The sequence below is a fragment of the Acyrthosiphon pisum genome, chromosome A1 (genome assembly GCF_005508785.2).
Source record: "Acyrthosiphon pisum isolate AL4f chromosome A1, pea_aphid_22Mar2018_4r6ur, whole genome shotgun sequence".
In the NCBI taxonomy this organism is placed as follows: domain Eukaryota; kingdom Metazoa; phylum Arthropoda; class Insecta; order Hemiptera; family Aphididae; genus Acyrthosiphon; species Acyrthosiphon pisum.
Window position 1 is genome coordinate 63,738,407 of NC_042494.1, and position 24,909 is coordinate 63,763,315.

General features: G+C 25.2%; 2 protein-coding genes across 2 annotated transcripts in view; both read right to left on the bottom strand.

Moving 5' to 3' along the window:
- Positions 1–24,909, bottom strand: part of Hibadh (3-hydroxyisobutyrate dehydrogenase) — a 78,178-nt gene that overhangs the window by 21,868 nt on the left and 31,401 nt on the right.
- LOC100568550 lies at positions 622–3,023 on the bottom strand. The gene is made up of 3 exons (XM_016800415.2): positions 2,367–3,023; positions 2,146–2,287; positions 622–731 (listed from the first exon to the last, which is right to left on the bottom strand). Exons 1-3 carry the CDS (start codon positions 2,917–2,919, stop codon positions 722–724), a joined length of 705 nt encoding a protein of 234 aa, XP_016655904.1. The 5' UTR covers positions 2,920–3,023; the 3' UTR covers positions 622–721.

Below are 24,909 nucleotides of genomic sequence, written 5' to 3' on the forward strand. Positions count from 1 at the left end.
TATTTCCAATAAAAAATTAAATGATACAGATAAAATGATATTAGCTAAAGAACTTCATAAACTAGTTAGAAAAAAATTTACTAAACGAAGAATTTTTACTAAAGGTATTGACGATTTATGGGCTGCTGATTTAGTTATAATGAGAAATTATTCTGATGAAAATAAGGGTTATTCTTATATAATAACTGTTATAGATACTAGGGTGGTCCTTAAAACTGAACTTTGAAAATGTGTTAATTATACAACCTAAATTGGTTTGAATACTTATAAAAACGATGTATAAAAAGTTTTAGGAGAATCGGACAATATTAACCCGTGCCACAAAAGGGTTGAAGTTGCGAATCCATGTCTTGTAGAAAACAACATCGTTTGATATGTTTTTCAAGTATATCACAAATAATAATGACTGTATCGAAAAAAGTATAAGAACATAATTTTTTTGAAATAAAATTTTGTGTATTTTTTAATCTTATACATTTTTCATAAAACAAATATTTTTTGAAAAAAATTACATTAATTAATATTGTGAATAAAATGTTCATATTTAAAAAAAAAAATTTATTTTATTAATGTTTATACTCAAAGATTCAATTTTTTTAAAACTTTTTTTGTAAAATAGTACTCTTCTTGGAGTCTGGGTATTTATTACGGTAGTCACACACAACTTGGAGCAAATATTGTTTTTGAGTTTCATCATTGGTAATTTTTGTATTGTATTCCTCTATAAGTTTAACTCCTCTTTCAGCAATATCATTGACTACATTTATGTTGGTGACAATAGCAGTAGATTTTTTAAAATGTTCATCATCGTTCCATTTTGATGGGTCAGTCGTAAGAAAGTCAGTATTTATTTTGAAACGTTTAAAGAATTGCATTGAGCTCACACAAATAAAATCTTCAAGGCCTTTATTTAATATACCAATAGACTCTTTTGGGTTCAAAACATATCGGTTTATATTATCTTCTTCTGTATCCATATTAAGAGCTGCTATCATTTTTCTTTTTGTGTCTACTGGTACGTGTGGATCGAAAAACGATAACGCAGCTGCCTCGGGTGATAGATACCACAAATGGCCACACATTTTTTTAATTGTGACTTCAGATATACTTTTATCAATAGACTGGTATCTTATTAAATCTTTTAAAAAATTTAGATCTTGGTAAGGTGCTCTCGAAGCCATAGGTGCAACAAACCAGGCTTTTATGTATAGTCGAATAATGAAGACACACACACTGGCAATAGACATTTCTTCTCTCTGTGTTAAACGAAATTGACTTCGGAATAAAAATATTTTCAAACAGTATATAGCTTTTGCCATCCATCTGGCATGATGGATGGCTCCGGGTACTCTTAAAGAAATTCCTCGAGGGGGCACTCCCCCAAGAAAAATAATCGTCAATTCCAACAACTCTCTATAATCTTCCCTGGGTTGTTTAATTTGTAAATAATCAATTACAAAATTAATTATATCAGAACGCACATCACTCACATTTTTTTGTATAAACTCATTTATAGTTCCAGGTTCAAATTTTTCGGTATTTAGGTTGCCCCAATATTGTTGAAACCTTTTAAATATTGGTACATCTGGACCAGATGTCGTGCATAGTTTTGTATCAAAAACACATTTTAAAACTAACTCATAAATATGGTGACGACATGGTAAATGTAAAATGTTACGCTCTAAGTAATTTTCCAATAGTACACAAGCACCTAACCTTCGGCCTGTGTTTGAAGCCGTAGTATCACAACAAAAAGCTTGAACATTTTCTGTGATGCACCAATCATTAAGCATTTGAAAAATTGCATCTGCTTGGTCAATCCCTGTTCCAGTATCAAGAGCTGGGACTCCAAGTAATTGATCACAACCATTACACGAAACTACGATGGGAAGTCTATCAACATTTTTTTGCCCCGTTAACGCAGGTAATAGCTTTCCATCCCAGTGAAGAATAACTGCATCATCGATTGACAGTTTATATTCTTTACGGATATTCTCTGCGCGCTCTTTTCGAAAACGTAAACGTGTATTTCGAATTGATGTTCTATTTATAATTAATTTATTAACATCCTCACCTAATGCTTCTGCTGTTGAAATTAAAATGTGAACGGCATCTCTGTCGCTAAGCTTGCATTTATCTAATGCAGATGCAAGTTTCGATGTGATGAAATTAATATTTCCTCTATGTGGTTGTTTAAAGTATTTTGTAGATGGACCGGGCTTATCAAACTCTTCATCTTCTATAGTAGACTCATCGGTTGATGACGTACTCATTTCCACAAATGTATCTAAAATATATGCAAAAAATAAATACAAATAATAAAAATGAATACATAATATTCACTGTTATGTAATAATTTTACTGACCGTGGATCTCCGATTCTTCATAAGTTCTTTTTCGTCTTTCCTCAACAATTTTTAATCTTTCCTCGGCTCTTTTTTCTTTATTAATTATTTTTAGATCAATCCCCAACATGGATCCAGGACGACCTTTTTGCCTCTGTGATATTAGAAAATCCCTGTCTTCTTTTATTTTTATAACTTCAAGAGCATCAGCTTGAGCAATGTCAAATAAATCATCTAATATCATGCTGAATTCTTCATTTTTTTTAAGTTGTGTGTCTGTTTTTCTATATTGCAACTTTTGCAAATTTCTCCATTCGTTATATAATTTTTGAAGCTTTATGGCACAATATTGTTCAGCACTAACCGGTATACGTGCCTTTTGCCAAAAAACACTTACCTCTTTTATTACTAATTTCGCACTTTCGTTTAAATTAAGACGAACTTCACGCATGTTGTAAAAAAGAACCGATAACGCCTGTCTTATAGATGGTAATTTGCTACCGACAATTTGATTTGATGTATAGCCAATTAAAAATGTATGAGAATCTTTACGTAAACTCTTTCTTGAAGCCATTATAATAATTTAAACACAAAAAAAATGAAAATTTTTTTATTTAAATATAATTTAACAATAAACAGTTAATATGTAGTGGCACTCGGGTTTGTGATACGCTGATATAGCACTGTAGAGTGTAGACTAGTGTTCAATTCTAATAGTAACTAACAGACGGTCACAATATTACTTATCGGTCTGTTCAATGTTCAAACTTTAGATTAGAAAATACCGTTGAAATAATAATCATAAGAATATTGTCTCGTTATCGGTGTCCTGGTATATTTAGCGTAATTTTATATCAACAAATATTTTACTAATATTATTCTGATGTTAATATTTACTTTTCGACAAAATAAATAATATTTTTTTTTTTTTTTTGCAAGATTTTTGTAATTATTATTTTTAAAATATAATTTTCGAGATAAATATTAAGTTTATGAAAAAATGCATAAGATTATAAATAATATAAAATATTTTTCTTAACAAATTATGTAATATTGTTTTTTTTTTATAGAATCATTATTTAATATACTATGCTTAAAATCTAAGAAAAATATGCTATTTTCATAAAAAAAATAGATATAGACAATTTCAACTCTTTTGTGGCACGGGTTTACCTTGTTCAATTCACATGGAACTTCTTGTACATCATTTTTAAGTGTATTCGAAGATTATTAAAAAGTATAATTTAAGAAAAGACATAATTAGAAATTCATACCTTATAGACTAGGACCACCCTACTATAAATACATTCTTCATTTTATATTCAAAGAATGTTATTACATTCAATAGTATAAAATGAATATCAATTGGATTTTGAAATACTAATGTGTGTGTTCAATTTTCAGATAGGTACTTTATATTGAGTTTCAAGCCGATGCGTTTTTTGCAAACAAGAATATACACTTTTACTGGACTAACATGAATGGAAAAATACATGAGCTCCGTTCATTACAGTTAACGTCTTCTTTGATCGTCCGATTTAAATTTGAAAGGTATATTATTAGTATATGTAATATTTTATGAGTGTAATACATCGTAGAGTAAATGACAGAAAGAATTTCCATATATACATGTATAATTTTATACAATTAATAGTATTACTAAACCCGTCATTATTTCTCAGAACTGATTACTTCAAATTTGAAAACAAATTATTCTGACCCATGCTATCAATGTACAAAAAAAATTATCATGCATTTATTCGATCAGTGGATTCTATTTAATTTATATAGGGTTTAAAAGTAGTTCAGAATTATTTTCCAATACAAGAAAATTACTCTCTGTTATAAGCGAAGTATATTATTGTTAAATTCCATAAATACCATATTAATAAGTTTATAAATCATTATTATGGTGTTTTTGAAGGGCATTTTACAATGAAAGGTTGAATATTATATTTCTGTCACTTATAAATTAAACTTAGAAGTCTAAAATCAATTGTGTTAAACACATGATAATCAGGAATGAATTGCATAGCAAATTAAATATTACTTAACCCTTCATTATTTTTCTCAGAACTGATTAATTCAAATTTGCCATCAAATTATTCTAGCTCTAAATATCAATGTACCAAAAAAATTATCATGCTTTTATTCGATCACTGGTTCTATTTAATTTACATAGTGTTTAAAAGTAGTTCAGAAGTATTTTCCAATACAAGAATATTACTCTCTGTTATAAGCGATGTATATTATTGTTAAATTCCATAAATACCATATTAAAAAGTTTATAAATCATTATTATTGTGTTTTTGAAGGGCATTTTACAATAAAAGGTTTAATATTATATTTCTGTCACTTATAAATTAAACTTAGAAGTATAAAATCAACTGTGTTTAACACATGATAATCAGTAATGAATTGCTTTGGAAATTTTTTATTAATTATTTGGGTCTAATCAAAAAACATTATAACCTATAAATACATTCTTCATTTTATATTCAAAGAATGTTATTACATTCAATAGTATAAAATGAATATCAATTGGATTTTGAAATACTAATGTGTGTGTTCAATTTTCAGATAGGTACTTTATATTGAGTTTCAAGCCGATGTGTTTTTTGCAAACAAGAATATACACTTTTACTGGACTAACTTTGAATGGAAAAATACATGAGCTCCGTTCATTACAGTTAACGTCTTCTTTGATCATCCGATTTAAATTTGAAAGGTATATTATTAGTATATGTAATATTTTATGAGTGTAATACATCGTAGAGTAAATGACTGAAAGAATTTCCATATATACATGTATAATTTTATACAATTAATAGTATTACTAAACCCGTCATTATTTCTCAGAACTGATTACTTCAAATTTGAAAACAAATTATTCTAGCTCTTAATATCAATAAACCAAAAAAATTATCATGCTTTTATTCGATCACTGGTTCTATTTAATTTACATAGGGTTTAAAAGTAGTTCAGAAGTATTTTCCAATACAAGAATATTACTCTCTGTTATAAGCGAAGTATATTATTGTTAAATTCCATAAATACCATATTAAAAAGTTTATAAATCATTATTATTGTGTTTTTGAAGGGCATTTTACAATAAAAGGTTGAATATTATATTTCTTTCACTTATAAATTAAACTTAGAAGTCTAAACTCAATTGTGTCAAACACATGATAATCAGGAATGAATTGCATAGCAAATTAAATATTATTTAACCCTTCATTATTTTTCTCAGAACTGATTAATTCATATTTGCCATCAAATTATTCTAGCTCTAAATATTAATGTACCAAAAAAATTATCATGCTTTTATTCGATCACTGGTTCTATTTAATTTACATAGTGTTTAAAAGTAGTTCAGAAGTATTTTCTAATACAAGAATATTACTCTCTGTTATAAGCGAAGTATATTATTGTTAAATTCCATAAATACCATATTAATAAGTTTATAAATCATTATTATGGTGTTTTTGAAGGGCATTTTACAATAAAAGGTTTAATATTATATTTCTGTCACTTATAAATTAAACTTAGAAGTATAAAATCAACTGTGTTTAACACATGATAATGAGAAATGAATTGCTTTGGAAATTTTTTATTAATTATTTGGGTCTAATCAAAAAACATTATAACCTATAAATACATTCTTCATTTTATATTCAAAGAATGTTATTACATTCAATAGTATAAAATGAATATCAATTGGATTTTGAAATACTAATGTGTGTGTTCAATTTTCAGATAGGTACTTTATATTGAGTTTCAAGCCGATGCGTTTTTTGCAAACAAAAATATACACTTTTACCGGACTTACATCAATGGAAAATACATGAGCTCTGTTCATTACAGTTAACGTCTTCTTTGGTCGTCCGATTTAAATTTGAATGGTATATTATTAGTATATGTAATATTTTATGAGTGTAATACATTGTAGATTAAATGACAGAATAAATTTCCATATATACATGTATAATTTTGTACAAATAATAGTATTACTTAACCCGTCATTATTTCTCAGAACTGATTAATTCAAATTTGCCATCAAATTATTCTAGCTCTAAATATCAATGTACCAAAAAAATTATCATGCATTTATTCGATCACTGGATTTCTTTAATTTATATAGGGTTTAAAAGTAGTTCAGAGTTATTTTCCAATACAAGAATATTACTCTCTGTTATAAGCGAAGTATATAATTGTTAAATTCCATAAATACCATATTAAAAAGTTTATAAATCATTATTATTGTGTTTTTGAAGGGCATTTTACAATAAAAGGTTTAATATTATATTTCTGTCACTTATAAATTAAACTTAGAAGTATAAAATCAACTGTGTTTAACACATGATAATCAGAAATGAATTGCTTTGGAAATTTTTTATTAATTATTTGGGTCTAATCAAAAAACATTATAACCTATAAATACATTCTTCATTTTATATTCAAAGAATGTTATTACATTCAATAGTATAAAATGAATATCAATTGGATTTTGAAATACTAATGTGTGTGTTCAATTTTCAGATAGGTACTTTATATTGAATTTCAAGCTGATGCATTTTTTGCAAACAAGAATATACACTTTTACTGGACTAACATGAATGGAAAAATACATGAGCTCCGTTCATTACAGTTAACGTCTTCTTTGATCGTCTGATTTAAATTTGAAAGGTATATTATTAGTATATGTAATATTTTATGAGTGTAATACATCGTAGAGTAAATGACAGAAAGAATTTCCATATATACATGTATAATTTTATACAATTAATAGTATTACTAAACCCGTCATTATTTCTCAGAACTGATAAATTCAAATTTGACACCAAATTATTCTAGCTCTTAATATCAATAAACCAAAAAAATTATCATGCTTTTATTCGATCACTGGTTCTATTTAATTTACATAGGGTTTAAAAGTAGTTCAGAAGTATTTTCCAATACAAGAATATTACTCTCTGTTATAAGCGAAGTATATTATTGTTAAATTCCATAAATACCATATCAAAAAGTTTATAAATCATTATTATGGTGTTTTTGAAGGGCATTTTACAATGAAAGGTTGAATATTATATTTCTGTCACTTATAAATTAAACTTAGAAGTATAAAATCAATTGTGTTAAACACATGATAATCAGGAATGAATTGCATAGCAAATTTAATATTACTTAAACATTCATTTTTTTTCTCAGAACTGATTAATTCAAATTTGCCATCAAATTATTCTAGCTCTAAATATCAATGTACCAAAAAAATTATCATGCATTTATTCGATCACTGGATTTCTTTAATTTATATAGGGTTTAAAAGTAGTTCAGAGTTATTTTCCAATACAAGAATATTACTCTCTGTTATAAGCAAAGTATATAATTGTTAAATTCCATAAATACCATAATAAAAAGTTTATAAATCATTATTATTGTGTTTTTGAAGGGCATTTTACAATAAAAGGTTTAATATTATATTTCTGTCACTTATAAATTAAACTTAGAAGTATAAAATCAACTGTGTTTAAAACATGATAATCAGAAATGAATTGCTTTGGAAATTTTTTCTTTATTATTTGGGTCTAATTAAAAAAAATTATAACCTATAAATACATTCTTCATTTTATATTAAAACAATGACATTACATTCAATAGTATAAAATGAATATCAATTGGATTTTGAAATACTAATGTGTGTATTCAATTTTCAGATATGTACTTTATATTGAGTTTCAAGCCGACGCATTTTTTGCAAACAAAAATATACACTTTTACCGGACTTACATCAATGGAAAAATACATGAGCTCCGTTCATTACAGTTAACGTCTTCTTTGGTCGTCCGATTTAAATTTGAATGGTATATTATTAGTATATGTAATATTTTATGAGTGTAATACATCGTAGAGTAAATGACTGAAAGAATTTCCATATATACATGTATAATTTTATACAATTAATAGTATTACTAAACCCGTCATTATTTCTCAGAACTGATTACTTCAAATTTGAAAACAAATTATTCTAGCTCTTAATATCAATAAACCAAAAAAATTATCATGCTTTTATTCGATCACTGGTTCTATTTAATTTACATAGGGTTTAAAAGTAGTTCAGAAGTATTTTCCAATACAAGAATATTACTCTCTGTTATAAGCGAAGTATATTATTGTTAAATTCCATAAATACCATATTAAAAAGTTTATAAATCATTATTATTGTGTTTTTGAAGGGCATTTTACAATAAAAGGTTGAATATTATATTTCTTTCACTTATAAATTAAACTTAGAAGTCTAAACTCAATTGTGTCAAACACATGATAATCAGGAATGAATTGCATAGCAAATTAAATATTATTTAACCCTTCATTATTTTTCTCAGAACTGATTAATTCATATTTGCCATCAAATTATTCTAGCTCTAAATATTAATGTACCAAAAAAATTATCATGCTTTTATTCGATCACTGGTTCTATTTAATTTACATAGTGTTTAAAAGTAGTTCAGAAGTATTTTCTAATACAAGAATATTACTCTCTGTTATAAGCGAAGTATATTATTGTTAAATTCCATAAATACCATATTAATAAGTTTATAAATCATTATTATGGTGTTTTTGAAGGGCATTTTACAATAAAAGGTTTAATATTATATTTCTGTCACTTATAAATTAAACTTAGAAGTATAAAATCAACTGTGTTTAACACATGATAATCAGAAATGAATTGCTTTGGAAATTTTTTATTAATTATTTGGGTCTAATCAAAAAACATTATAACCTATAAATACATTCTTCATTTTATATTCAAAGAATGTTATTACATTCAATAGTATAAAATGAATATCAATTGGATTTTGAAATACTAATGTGTGTGTTCAATTTTCAGATAGGTACTTTATATTGAGTTTCAAGCCGATGCGTTTTTTGCAAACAAGAATATACACTTTTACTGGACTAACATCAATGGAAAAATACATGAGCTCTGTTCATTACAGTTAACGTCTTCTTTGATCGTCCGATTTAAATTTGAAAGGTATATTATTAGTATATGTAATATTTTATGAGTGTAATACATCGTAGAGTAAATGACAGAATAAATTTCCATATATACATGTATAATTTTATACAATTAATAGTATTACTTAACCCGTCATTATTTCTCAGAGCTGATAAATTCAAATTTGACACCAAATTATTCTAGCTCTTAATATCAATAAACCAAAAAAAATAACAAGCATTTATTCGATCACTGGTTCTATTTAATTTACATAGGGTTAAAAAAGTAGTTCAGAATTATTTTCCAATACAAGAATATTACTCTCTGTTATAAACGAAGTATATTATTGATAAATTCCATAAATACCATATTAAGAAGTTTATAAATCATTATAATTGTGTTTTTGAAGGACATTTTACAATAAAAGGTTGAATATTAAATTTTTGTCGCTTATAAATTAAACATAGAAATATAAAATCAACTGTGTTAAAAACATGATAATCAGAAATGAATTGCTTTGGAAATTTTTTCTTTATTATTTGGGTCTAATTAAAAAAAATTATAACCTATAAATACATTCTTCATTTTATATTCAAAGAATGTTATTACATTCAATAGTATAAAATGAATATCAATTGGATTTTGAAATACTAATGTGTGTGTTCAATTTTCAGATAGGTACTTTATATTGAATTTCAAGCTGATGCATTTTTTGCAAACAAGAATATACACTTTTACTGGACTAACATGAATGGAAAAATACATGAGCTCCGTTCATTACAGTTAACGTCTTCTTTGATCGTCTGATTTAAATTTGAAAGGTATATTATTAGTATATGTAATATTTTATGAGTGTAATACATCGTAGAGTAAATGACAGAAAGAATTTCCATATATACATGTATAATTTTATACAATTAATAGTATTACTAAACCCGTCATTATTTCTCAGAACTGATAAATTCAAATTTGACACCAAATTATTCTAGCTCTTAATATCAATAAACCAAAAAAATTATCATGCTTTTATTCGATCACTGGTTCTATTTAATTTACATAGGGTTTAAAAGTAGTTCAGAAGTATTTTCCAATACAAGAATATTACTCTCTGTTATAAGCGAAGTATATTATTGTTAAATTCCATAAATACCATATTAAAAAGTTTATAAATCATTATTATTGTGTTTTTGAAGGGCATTTTACAATAAAAGGTTGAATATTATATTTCTTTCACTTATAAATTAAACTTAGAAGTCTAAACTCAATTGTGTCAAACACATGATAATCAGGAATGAATTGCATAGCAAATTAAATATTATTTAACCCTTCATTATTTTTCTCAGAACTGATTAATTCATATTTGCCATCATATTATTCTAATTCTAAATATTAATGTACCAAAAAAATTATCATGCTTTTATTCGATCACTGGTTCTATTTAATTTACATAGTGTTTAAAAGTAGTTCAGAAGTATTTTCTAATACAAGAATATTACTCTCTGTTATAAGCGAAGTATATTATTGTTAAATTCCATAAATACCATATTAATAAGTTTATAAATCATTATTATGGTGTTTTTGAAGGGCATTTTACAATAAAAGGTTTAATATTATATTTCTGTCACTTATAAATTAAACTTAGAAGTATAAAATCAACTGTGTTTAACACATGATAATCAGAAATGAATTGCTTTGGAAATTTTTTATTAATTATTTGGGTCTAATCAAAAAACATTATAACCTATAAATACATTCTTCATTTTATATTCAAAGAATGTTATTACATTCAATAGTATAAAATGAATATCAATTGGATTTTGAAATACTAATGTGTGTGTTCAATTTTCAGATAGGTACTTTATATTGAGTTTCAAGCCGATGCGTTTTTTGCAAACAAAAATATACACTTTTACCGGACTTACATCAATGGAAAATACATGAGCTCTGTTCATTACAGTTAACGTCTTCTTTGGTCGTCCGATTTAAATTTGAATGGTATATTATTAGTATATGTAATATTTTATGAGTGTAATACATTGTAGATTAAATGACAGAATAAATTTCCATATATACATGTATAATTTTGTACAAATAATAGTATTACTTAACCCGTCATTATTTCTCAGAACTGATTAATTCATATTTGCCATCAAATTATTCTAGCTCTAAATATTAATGTACCAAAAAAATTATCATGCTTTTATTCGATCACTGGTTCTATTTAATTTACATAGTGTTTAAAAGTAGTTCAGAGTTATTTTCCAATACAAGAATATTACTCTCTGTTATAAGCGAAGTATATAATTGTTAAATTCCATAAATACCATATTAAAAAGTTTATAAATCATTATTATTGTGTTTTTGAAGGGCATTTTACAATAAAAGGTTTAATATTATATTTCTGTCACTTACAAATTAAACTTAGAAGTATAAAATCAACTGTGTTTAACACATGATAATCAGAAATGAATTGCTTTGGAAATTTTTTATTAATTATTTGGGTCTAATCAAAAAACATTATAACCTATAAATACATTCTTCATTTTATATTCAAAGAATGTTATTACATTCAATAGTATAAAATGAATATCAATTGGATTTTGAAATACTAATGTGTGTGTTCAATTTTCAGATAGGTACTTTATATTGAATTTCAAGCCGATGCGTTTTTTGCAAACAAGAATATACACTTTTACTGGACTAACATGAATGGAAAAATACATGAGCTCCGTTCATTACAGTTAACGTCTTCTTTGATCATCCGATTTAAATTTGAAAGGTATATTATTAGTATATGTAATATTTTATGAGTGTAATACATCGTAGAGTAAATGACAGAAAGAATTTCCATATATACATGTATAATTTTATACAATTAATAGTATTACTAAACCCGTCATTATTTCTCAGAACTGATAAATTCAAATTTGACACCAAATTATTCTAGCTCTTAATATCAATAAACCAAAAAAATTATCATGCTTTTATTCGATCACTGGTTCTATTTAATTTACATAGGGTTTAAAAGTAGTTCAGAAGTATTTTCCAATACAAGAATATTACTCTCTGTTATAAGCGAAGTATATTATTGTTAAATTCCATAAATACCATATTAAAAAGTTTATAATTCATTATTTTTGGTGTTTTTGAAGGGCATTTTACAATAAAAGGTTGAATATTATATTTCTTTCACTTATAAATTAAACTTAGAAGTCTAAACTCAATTGTGTCAAACACATGATAATCAGGAATGAATTGCATAGCAAATTAAATATTATTTAACCCTTCATTATTTTTCTCAGAACTGATTAATTCATATTTGCCATCAATTTATTCTAGCTCTAAATATGAATGTACCAAAAAAATTATCATGCTTTTATTCGATCACTGGTTCTATTTAATTTACATAGTGTTTAAAAGTAGTTCAGAGTTATTTTCCAATACAAGAATATTACTCTCTGTTATAAGCGAAGTATATAATTGTTAAATTCCATAAATACCATATTAAAAAGTTTATAAATCATTATTATTGTGTTTTTGAAGGGCATTTTACAATAAAAGGTTTAATATTATATTTCTGTCACTTACAAATTAAACTTAGAAGTATAAAATCAACTGTGTTTAACACATGATAATCAGAAATGAATTGCTTTGGAAATTTTTTATTAATTATTTGGGTCTAATCAAAAAACATTATAACCTATAAATACATTCTTCATTTTATATTCAAAGAATGTTATTACATTCAATAGTATAAAATGAATATCAATTGGATTTTGAAATACTAATGTGTGTGTTCAATTTTCAGATAGGTACTTTATATTGAATTTCAAGCCGATGCGTTTTTTGCAAACAAGAATATACACTTTTACTGGACTAACATGAATGGAAAAATACATGAGCTCCGTTCATTACAGTTAACGTCTTCTTTGATCATCCGATTTAAATTTGAAAGGTATATTATTAGTATATGTAATATTTTATGAGTGTAATACATCGTAGAGTAAATGACAGAAAGAATTTCCATATATACATGTATAATTTTATACAATTAATAGTATTACTAAACCCGTCATTATTTCTCAGAACTGATAAATTCAAATTTGACACCAAATTATTCTAGCTCTTAATATCAATAAACCAAAAAAATTATCATGCTTTTATTCGATCACTGGTTCTATTTAATTTACATAGGGTTTAAAAGTAGTTCAGAAGTATTTTCCAATACAAGAATATTACTCTCTGTTATAAGCGAAGTATATTATTGTTAAATTCCATAAATACCATATTAAAAAGTTTATAAATCATTATTATTGTGTTTTTGAAGGGCATTTTACAATAAAAGGTTGAATATTATATTTCTTTCACTTATAAATTAAACTTAGAAGTCTAAACTCAATTGTGTCAAACACATGATAATCAGGAATGAATTGCATAGCAAATTAAATATTATTTAACCCTTCATTATTTTTCTCAGAACTGATTAATTCATATTTGCCATCAAATTATTCTAGCTCTAAATATTAATGTACCAAAAAAATTATCATGCTTTTATTCGATCACTGGTTCTATTTAATTTACATAGTGTTTAAAAGTAGTTCAGAGTTATTTTCCAATACAAGAATATTACTCTCTGTTATAAGCGAAGTATATAATTGTTAAATTCCATAAATACCATATTAAAAAGTTTATAAATCATTATTATTGTGTTTTTGAAGGGCATTTTACAATAAAAGGTTTAATATTATATTTCTGTCACTTACAAATTAAACTTAGAAGTATAAAATCAACTGTGTTTAACACATGATAATCAGAAATGAATTGCTTTGGAAATTTTTTATTAATTATTTGGGTCTAATCAAAAAACATTATAACCTATAAATACATTCTTCATTTTATATTCAAAGAATGTTATTACATTCAATAGTATAAAATGAATATCAATTGGATTTTGAAATACTAATGTGTGTGTTCAATTTTCAGATAGGTACTTTATATTGAATTTCAAGCCGATGCGTTTTTTGCAAACAAGAATATACACTTTTACTGGACTAACATGAATGGAAAAATACATGAGCTCCGTTCATTACAGTTAACGTCTTCTTTGATCATCCGATTTAAATTTGAAAGGTATATTATTAGTATATGTAATATTTTATGAGTGTAATACATCGTAGAGTAAATGACGGAAAGAATTTCCATATATACATGTATAATTTTATACAATTAATAGTATTACTAAACCCGTCATTATTTCTCAGAACTGATAAATTCAAATTTGACACCAAATTATTCTAGCTCTTAATATCAATAAACCAAAAAAATTATCATGCTTTTATTCGATCACTGGTTCTATTTAATTTACATAGGGTTTAAAAGTAGTTCAGAAGTATTTTCCAATACAAGAATATTACTCTCTGTTATAAGCGAAGTATATTATTGTTAAATTCCATAAATACCATATTAAAAAGTTTATAAATCATTATTATTGTGTTTTTGAAGGGCATTTTACAATAAAAGGTTGAATATTATATTTCTTTCACTTATAAATTAAACTTAGAAGTCTAAACTCAATTGTGTCAAACACATGATAATCAGGAATGAATTGCATAGCAAATTAAATATTATTTAACCCTTCATTATTTTTCTCAGAACTGATTAATTCATATTTGCCATCAAATTATTCTAGCTCTAAATATTAATGTACCAAAAAAATTATCATGCTTTTATTCGATCACTGGTTCTATTTAATTTACATAGTGTTTAAAAGTAGTTCAGAAGTATTTTCCAATACAAGAATATTACTCTCTGTTATAAGCGAAGTATATTATTGTTAAATTCCATAAATACCATATTAAAAAGTTTATAATTCATTATTTTTGGTGTTTTTGAAGGGCATTTTACAATAAAAGGTTGAATATTATATTTCTTTCACTTATAAATTAAACTTAGAAGTCTAAACTCAATTGTGTCAAACACATGATAATCAGGAATGAATTGCATAGCAAATTAAATATTATTTAACCCTTCATTATTTTTCTCAGAACTGATTAATTCATATTTGCCATCAATTTATTCTAGCTCTAAATATGAATGTACCAAAAAAATTATCATGCTTTTATTCGATCACTGGTTCTATTTAATTTACATAGTGTTTAAAAGTAGTTCAGAGTTATTTTCCAATACAAGAATATTACTCTCTGTTATAAGCGAAGTATATAATTGTTAAATTCCATAAATACCATATTAAAAAGTTTATAAATCATTATTATTGTGTTTTTGAAGGGCATTTTACAATAAAAGGTTTAATATTATATTTCTGTCACTTATAAATTAAACTAGAAGTATAAATCAACTGTGTTTAACACATGATAATCAGAAATGAATTGCTTTGGAAATTTTTATTAATTATTGGGTCTAATCAAAAAACTTTATAACCTTTAAATACATTCTTCATTTTATATTCAAAGAATGTTATTACATTCAATAGTATAAAATGAATATCAATTGGATTTTGAAATACTAATGTGTGTGTTCAATTTTCAGATAGGTACTTTATATTGAGTTTCAAGCCGATGTGTTTTTTGCAAACAAGAATATACACTTTTACTGGACTAACATGAATGGAAAAATACATGAGCTCCGTTCATTACAGTTTACGTCTTCTTTGATCGTCCGATTTAAATTTGAAAGGTATATTATTAGTATATGTAATATTTTATGAGTGTAATACATCGTAGAGTAAATGACTGAAAGAATTTCCATATATACATGTATAATTTTATACAATTAATAGTATTACTAAACCCGTCATTATTTCTCAGAACTTATTACTTTAAATTTGAAAACAAATTATTCTGACCCATGCTATCAATGTACAAAAAAAATTATCATGCATTTATTCGATCAGTGGATTCCTTTAATTAATATAGGGTTTAAAAGTAGTTCAGAAGTATTTTCCAATACAAGAATATTACTCTCTGTTATAAGCGAAGTATATTATTGTTAAATTCCATAAATACCATATTAATAAGTTTATAAATCATTATTATGGTGTTTTTGAAGGGCATTTTACAATGAAAGGTTGAATATTATATTTCTGTCACTTATAAATTAAACTTAGAAGTATAAAATCAATTGTGTTAAACACATGATAATCAGGAATGAATTGCATAGCAAATTTAATATTACTTAAACATTCATTTTTTTTCTCAGAACTGATTAATTCAAATTTGCCATCAAATTATTCTAGCTCTAAATATCAATGTACCAAAAAAATTATCATGCATTTATTCGATCACTGGATTTCTTTAATTTATATAGGGTTTAAAAGTAGTTCAGAGTTATTTTCCAATACAAGAATATTACTCTCTGTTATAAGCGAAGTATATAATTGTTAAATTCCATAAATACCATATTAAAAAGTTTATAAATCATTATTATTGTGTTTTTGAAGGGCATTTTACAATAAAAGGTTTAATATTATATTTCTGTCACTTATAAATTAAACTTAGAAGTATAAAATCAATTGTGTTAAACACATGATAATCAGGAATGAATTGCATAGCAAATTTAATATTACTTAAACATTCATTTTTTTTCTCAGAACTGATTAATTCAAATTTGCCATCAAATTATTCTAGCTCCAAATATCAATGTACCATAAAAAATATCATGCTTTTATTCGATCACTGGTTCTATTTAATTTACATAGGGTTTAAAAGTAGTTCAGAAGTATTTTCCAATACAAGAATATTACTCTCTGTTATAAGCGAAGTATATTATTGTTAAATTCCATAAATACCATATTAAAAAGTTTATAAATCATTATTATGGTGTTTTTGAAGGGCATTTTACAATAAAAGGTTTAATATTATATTTCTGTCACTTATAAATTAAACTTAGAAGTATAAAATCAACTGTGTTTAACACATGATAATCAGAAATGAATTGCTTTGGAAATTTTTTCTTTATTATTTGGGTCTAATCAAAAAACATTATAACCTATAAATACATTCTTCATTTTATATTCAAACAATGACATTACAATCAATAGTAGAAAATGAATATCAATTGGATTTTGAAATAGTAATGTGTGTATTCAATTTTCAGATATGTACTTTATATTGAGTTTCAAGCCGACGCGTTTTTTGCAAACAAGAATATACACTTTTAGCGGACTTACATCAATGGAAAAATACATGAGCTCCGTTCATTACAGTAAACGTTTTCTTTGGTCGTCCGATTTAAATTTGAATGGTATATTATTAGTATATGTAATATTTTATGAGTGTAATACATTGTAGATAAAACGACAGAATAAAATATCCATATAACATGTATAATGTTAAAACATTAATAATAATTCTTAACCCTTCATTATTTTTCTCAGAACTGATTAATTCAAATTTGCCATCAAATTATCCTAGCTCTAAATATCAATGTACCAAAAAAATTATCATACTTTTATTCGATCACTGGTTCTATTTAATTTACATAGTGTTTAAAAGTAGTTCAGAAGTATTTTCCAATACAAGAATATTACTCTCTGTTATAAGCGAAGTATATTATTGTTAAATTCCATAAATACCATATTAATAAGTTTATAAATCATTATTATGGTGTTTTTGAAGGGCATTTTACAATAAAAGGTTGAATATTATATTTGTGTCACTTATAAATTAAACTTAGAAGTATAAAATCAACTGTGTTTAACGCATGATAATCAGAAATGAATTGCTTTGGAAATTTTTTATTTATTATTTGGGTCTAATCAAAAAACATTATAACCTATAAATACATTCTTCATTTTATATTCAAAGAATGTTATTACATTCAATAGTATAAAATGAATATCAATTGGATTTTGAAATACTAATGTGTGTGTTCAATTTTCAGATAGGTACTTTATATTGAATTTCAAGCCGATGCGTTTTTTGCAAACAAGAATATACACTTTTACTGGACTAACATGAATGGAAAAATACATGAGCTCCGTTCATTACAGTTAACGTCTTCTTTGATCGTCCGATTTAAATTTGAAAGGTATATTATTAGTATATGTAATATTTTATGAGTGTAATGCATCGTAGAGTAAATGACAGAAAGAATTTCCATATATACATGTATAATTTTATACAATTAATAGTATTACTAAACCCGTCATTATTTCTCAGAACTGATAAATTCAAATTTGACACCAAATTATTCTAGCTCTTAATATCAATAAACCAAAAAAATTATCATGCTTTTATTCGATCACTGGTTCTATTTAATTTACATAGCGTTTAAAAGTAGTTCAGAAGTATTTTCCAATACAAGAATATTACTCTCTGTTATAAGCGAAGTATATTATTGTTAAATTCCATAAATACCATATTAAAAAGTTTATAAATCATTATTATTGTGTTTTTGAAGGGCATTTTACAATAAAAGGTTGAATATTATATTTCTGTCACTTATAAATTAAACTTAGAAGTCTAAACTCAATTGTGTCAAACACATGATAATCAGGAATGAATTGCATAGCAAATTAAATATTATTTAACCCTTCATTATTTTCTCAGAACTGATAAATTCATATTTGCCACCAAATTATTCTAGCTCCAAATATCAATGTACCATAAAAAATATCATGCTTTTATTCGATCACTGGTTCTATTTAATTTACATAGGGTTTAAAAGTAGTTCAGAAGTATTTTCCAATACAAGAATATTACTCTCTGTTATAAGCGAAGTATATTATTGTTAAATTCCATAAATACCATATTAAAAAGTTTATAAATCATTATTATGGTGTTTTTGAAGGGCATTTTACAATGAAAGGTTGAATATTATATTTCTGTCACTTATAAATTAAACTTAGAAGTATAAAATCAATTGTGTTAAACACATGATAATCAGGAATGAATTGCATAGCAAATTTAATATTACTTAAACATTCATTTTTTTTTTTCAGAACTGATTAATTCAAATTTGCCATCAAATTATTCTAGCTCTAAATATCAATGTACCAAAAAATTATCATGCATTTATTCGATCACTGGATTTCTTTAATTTATATAGGGTTTAAAAGTAGTTCAGAGTATTTTTCCATACAAGAATATTACTCTCTGTTATAAGCGAAGTATATAATTGTTAAATTCCATAAATACCATATTAAAAAGTTTATAAATCATTATTATTGTGTTTTTGAAGGGCATTTTACAATAAAAGGTTTAATATTATATTTCTGTCACTTATAAATTAAACTTAGAAGTATAAAATCAACTGTGTTTAACACATGATAATCAGAAATGAATTGCTTTGGAAATTTTTTATTAATTATTTGGGTCTAATCAAAAAACATTATAACCTATAAATACATTCTTCATTTTATATTCAAAGAATGTTATTACATTCAATAGTATAAAATGAATATCAATTGGATTTTGAAATACTAATGTGTGTGTTCAATTTTCAGATAGGTACTTTATATTGAGTTTCAAGCCGATGTGTTTTTTGCAAACAAGAATATACACTTTTACTGGACTAACTTTGAATGGAAAAATACATGAGCTCCGTTCATTACAGTTAACGTCTTCTTTGATCATCCGATTTAAATTTGAAAGGTATATTATTAGTATATGTAATATTTTATGAGTGTAATACATCGTAGAGTAAATGACAGAAAGAATTTCCATATATACATGTATAATTTTATACAATTAATAGTATTACTAAACCCGTCAATATTTCTCAGAACTGATAAATTCAAATTTGACACCAAATTATTCTAGCTCTTAATATCAATAAACCAAAAAAATTATCATGCTTTTATTCGATCACTGGTTCTATTTAATTTACGTAGGGTTTAAAAGTAGTTCAGAAGTATTTTCCAATACAAGAATATTACTCTCTGTTATAAGCGAAGTATATTATTGTTAAATTCCATAAATACCATATTAAAAAGTTTATAAATCATTATTATTGTGTTTTTGAAGGGCATTTTACAATAAAAGGTTGAATATTATATTTCTTTCACTTATAAATTAAACTTAGAAGTCTAAACTCAATTGTGTCAAACACATGATAATCAGGAATGAATTGCATAGCAAATTAAATATTATTTAACCCTTCATTATTTTTCTCAGAACTGATTAATTCATATTTGCCATCAAATTATTCTAGCTCTAAATATTAATGTACCAAAAAAATTATCATGCTTTTATTCGATCACTGGTTCTATTTAATTTACATAGTGTTTAAAAGTAGTTCAGAAGTATTTTCTAATACAAGAATATTACTCTCTGTTATAAGCGAAGTATATTATTGTTAAATTCCATAAATACCATATTAATAAGTTTTTAAATCATTATTATGGTGTTTTTGAAGGGCATTTTACAATAAAAGGTTTAATATTATATTTCTGTCACTTATAAATTAAACTTAGAAGTATAAAATCAACTGTGTTTAACACATGATAATCAGAAATGAATTGCTTTGGAAATTTTTTATTAATTATTTGGGTCTAATCAAAAAACATTATAACCTATAAATACATTCTTAATTTTATATTCAAAGAATGTTATTACATTCAATAGTAGAAAATGATTATCAATTGGATTTTGAAATACTAATGTGTGTGTTCAATTTTCAGATAGGTACTTTATATTGAGTTTCAAGCCGATGCGTTTTTTGCAAACAAGAATATACACTTTTACTGGACTAACATCAATGGAAAAATACATGAGCTCTGTTCATTACAGTTAACGTCTTCTTTGATCGTCCGATTTAAATTTGAAAGGTATATTATTAGTATATGTAATATTTTATGAGTGTAATACATCGTAGAGTAAATGACAGAATAAATTTCCATATATACATGTATAATTTTATACAATTAATAGTATTACTTAACCCGTCATTATTTCTCAGAGCTGATAAATTCAAATTTGACACCAAATTATTCTAGCTCTTAATATCAATAAACCAAAAAAAATAACAAGCATTTATTCGATCACTGGTTCTATTTAATTTACATAGGGTTAAAAAAGTAGTTCAGAATTATTTTCCAATACAAGAATATTACTCTCTGTTATAAACGAAGTATATTATTGATAAATTCCATAAATACCATATTAAGAAGTTTATAAATCATTATAATTGTGTTTTTGAAGGACATTTTACAATAAAAGGTTGAATATTAAATTTTTGTCGCTTATAAATTAAACTTAGAAGTCTAAACTCAATTGTGTCAAACACATGATAATCAGGAATGAATTGCATAGCAAATTAAATATTACTTAACCCTTCATTATTTTTCTCAGAACTGATTAATTCAAATTTGCCATCAAATTATTCTAGCTCTAAATATCAATGTACCAAAAAAATTATCATGCTTTTATTCGATCACTGGTTCTATTTAATTTACATAGTGTTTAAAAGTAGTTCAGAAGTATTTTCCAATACAAGAATATTACTCTCTGTTATAAGCGAAGTATATTATTGTTAAATTCCATAAATACCATATTAAAAAGTTTATAAATCATTATTATTGTGTTTTTGAAGGGCATTTTACAATAAAACGTTGAATATTATATTTCTGTCACTTATAAATTAAACTTAAAAGTATAAAATCAACTGTGTTAAACACATGATAATCAGAAATGAATTGCTTTGGAAATTTTTTATTAATTATTTGGGTCTAATCAAAAAACATTATAACCTATAAATACATTCTTCATTTTATATTCAAAGAATGTTATTACATTCAATAGTATAAAATGAATATCAATTGGATTTTGAAATACTAATGTGTGTGTTCAATTTTCAGATAGGTACTTTATATTGAATTTCAAGCCGATGCGTTTTTTGCAAACAAGAATATACACTTTTACTGGACTAACATGAATGGAAAAATACATGAGCTCCGTTCATTACAGTTAACGTCTTCTTTGATCGTCCGATTTAAATTTGAAAGGTATATTATTAGTATATGTAATATTTTATGAGTGTAATACATCGTAGAGTAAATGACAGAAAGAATTTCCATATATACATGTATAATTTTATACAATTAATAGTATTACTAAACCCGTCATTATTTCTCAGAACTGATTAATTCAAATTTGCCATCAAATTATTCTAGCTCTAAATATCAATGTACCAAAAAAATTATCATGCATTTATTCGATCACTGGATTCCTTTAATTTATATAGGGTTTAAAAGTAGTTCAGAGTTATTTTCCAATACAAGAATATTACTCTCTGTTATAAGCGAAGTATATAATTGTTAAATTCCATAAATACCATATTAAAAAGTTTATAAATCATTATTATTGTGTTTTTGAAGGGCATTTTACAATAAAAGGTTTAATATTATATTTCTGTCACTTATAAATTAAACTTAGAAGTATAAAATCAACTGTGTTTAACACATGATAATCAGAAATGAATTGCTTTGGAAATTTTTTATTAATTATTTGGGTCTAATCAAAAAACATTATAACCTATAAATACATTCTTCATTTTATATTCAAAGAATGTTATTACATTCAATAGTATAAAATGAATATCAATTGGATTTTGAAATACTAATGTGTGTGTTCAATTTTCAGATAGGTACTTTATATTGACAGGGCCGGACTGGCCCAGTGGTCTACTGTCCTAGAGGACAGTGGGCCGCTGTCTTTGGCTGGGTTTTGGGCCGGTGCCTTGTTAGTACAATTATATCGGTAGGGACATAAGTAAATATTAAATATAGTAATGCGACATAATGGGATTATAATATATTAATATGAGACATAGCAACATAGTCATTTGGCATAGCGTATATTAGCATATATTAATGTAGACGTGTTTAGTTATTAGTTATAATAAATCGATATCGTCTTAATCGTCGTTAATGATAATTGATAAGTGATCAATGATAAGTGAAAGGGGGCGCAGAAAAAGTCTTGGAAATCATAAAAAATTCTTCATCGCTTTTATTAAAACTTTTATCTTGACATTTTATACTAATTATACTTATTAGAATAAGTTAATTATTTTTATTGTTTTTCTATTTAGCTAGATATGCATATATCAAGATAATGGAGGTAACTAAAGTATTAACTATAGTCACAATGTTATACTTTCCATATTAAATTTCAATTACAGATGCTTTTAAAATTCAATTGGTACTTTTATTTGAATAAACAATTAACAGAATGAAAATTGTGCTTTTGTACACTCAATTATAATTTTTACTTAACACATATTATACTATAAAGAACTACAATGACACAAAGTACAATAATGTATAAAAAACCTACCTAAATAGTAAATATAAAAAAACTCAAATGGTTCCAGTTTCTATAACGAATAAATCATAAATGATTCTCAGATGACTCTCTTTTATAATATATCTTTTATTATATTAGGTATATTATTTGGGGGGCAAAAAAAAATGTTGGTGGCTAAGCCCCCCTTTAGCTCCCAACTAATTACGCCTATGGTCAGAGAATAGGGCCGCAATTATATTTGGGATAATGGGCCGGACCCTACCCAGTCCGGCCCTGTATATTGAGTTTCAAGCCGATGCGTTTTTTGCAAACAAAAATATACACTTTTACCGGACTTGCATCAATGGAAAATACATGAGCTCTGTTCATTACAGTTAACGTCTTCTTTGGTCGTCCGATTTAAATTTGAATGGTATATTATTAGTATATGTAATATTTTATGAGTGTAATACATTGTAGATTAAATGACAGAATAAATTTCCATATATACATGTATAATTTTGTACAATTAATAGTATTACTTAACTCTTCATTATTTTCTCAGAACTGATAAATTCATATTTGCCACCAAATTATTCTAGCTCCAAATATCAATGTACCATAAAAAATATCATGCATTTATTCGATCACTGGATTTCTTTAATTTATATAGGGTTTAAAAGTAGTTCAGAGTTATTTTCCAATGCAAGAATATTACTCTCTGTTATAAGCGAAGTATATAATTGTTAAATTCCATAAATACCATATTAAAAAGTTTATAAATCATTATTATGGTGTTTTTGAAGGGCATTTTACAATGAAAGGTTGAATATTATATTTCTGTCACTTATAAATTAAACTTAGAAGTATAAAATCAATTGTGTTAAACACATGATAATCAGGAATGAATCCCACACAGCATTCAGAACATATACACATTTTAGTCATATGTGGTTTAAGTGTTCTTGGAAATATGTTATAAAATCATCTTTTGAACACATTGTTAACGTATGTTCTATCAAATTTTGAAAATAAATGGTGTCTTCTATATTATAGAAACATGGTTCTAAGATGTTGTAGGAAATATGGATCAGTTACATGTTACTAAAATATTATAAACATATGTTCCATTCAATATTGAAAATAAATGGTGTCTTCTATATTATAGAAACATGTTTCTAAGATGTTGTAGGAAATATGGAACAGTTACATGTTACTAAAATATTATAAACATATGTTCCATTTAATATTGAAAATAAATGGTTTCTCACATATTATAGAAACATGTTTATATGGTGTTGTAGAAAACATTGAACGGTTA

Bases quoted from the DNA above. Each gene is read 5' to 3' on its own strand.
- LOC100568550 (XM_016800415.2), bottom strand. From the start codon at position 2,919: ATGGCTTCAAGAAAGAGTTTACGTAAAGATTCTCATACATTTTTAATT. The intron at 2,288-2,366 runs GTCAGTAAAATT...CATATATTTTAG, and splicing joins TGAAGAATCGGAGATCCACG to ATACATTTGTGGAAATGAGT.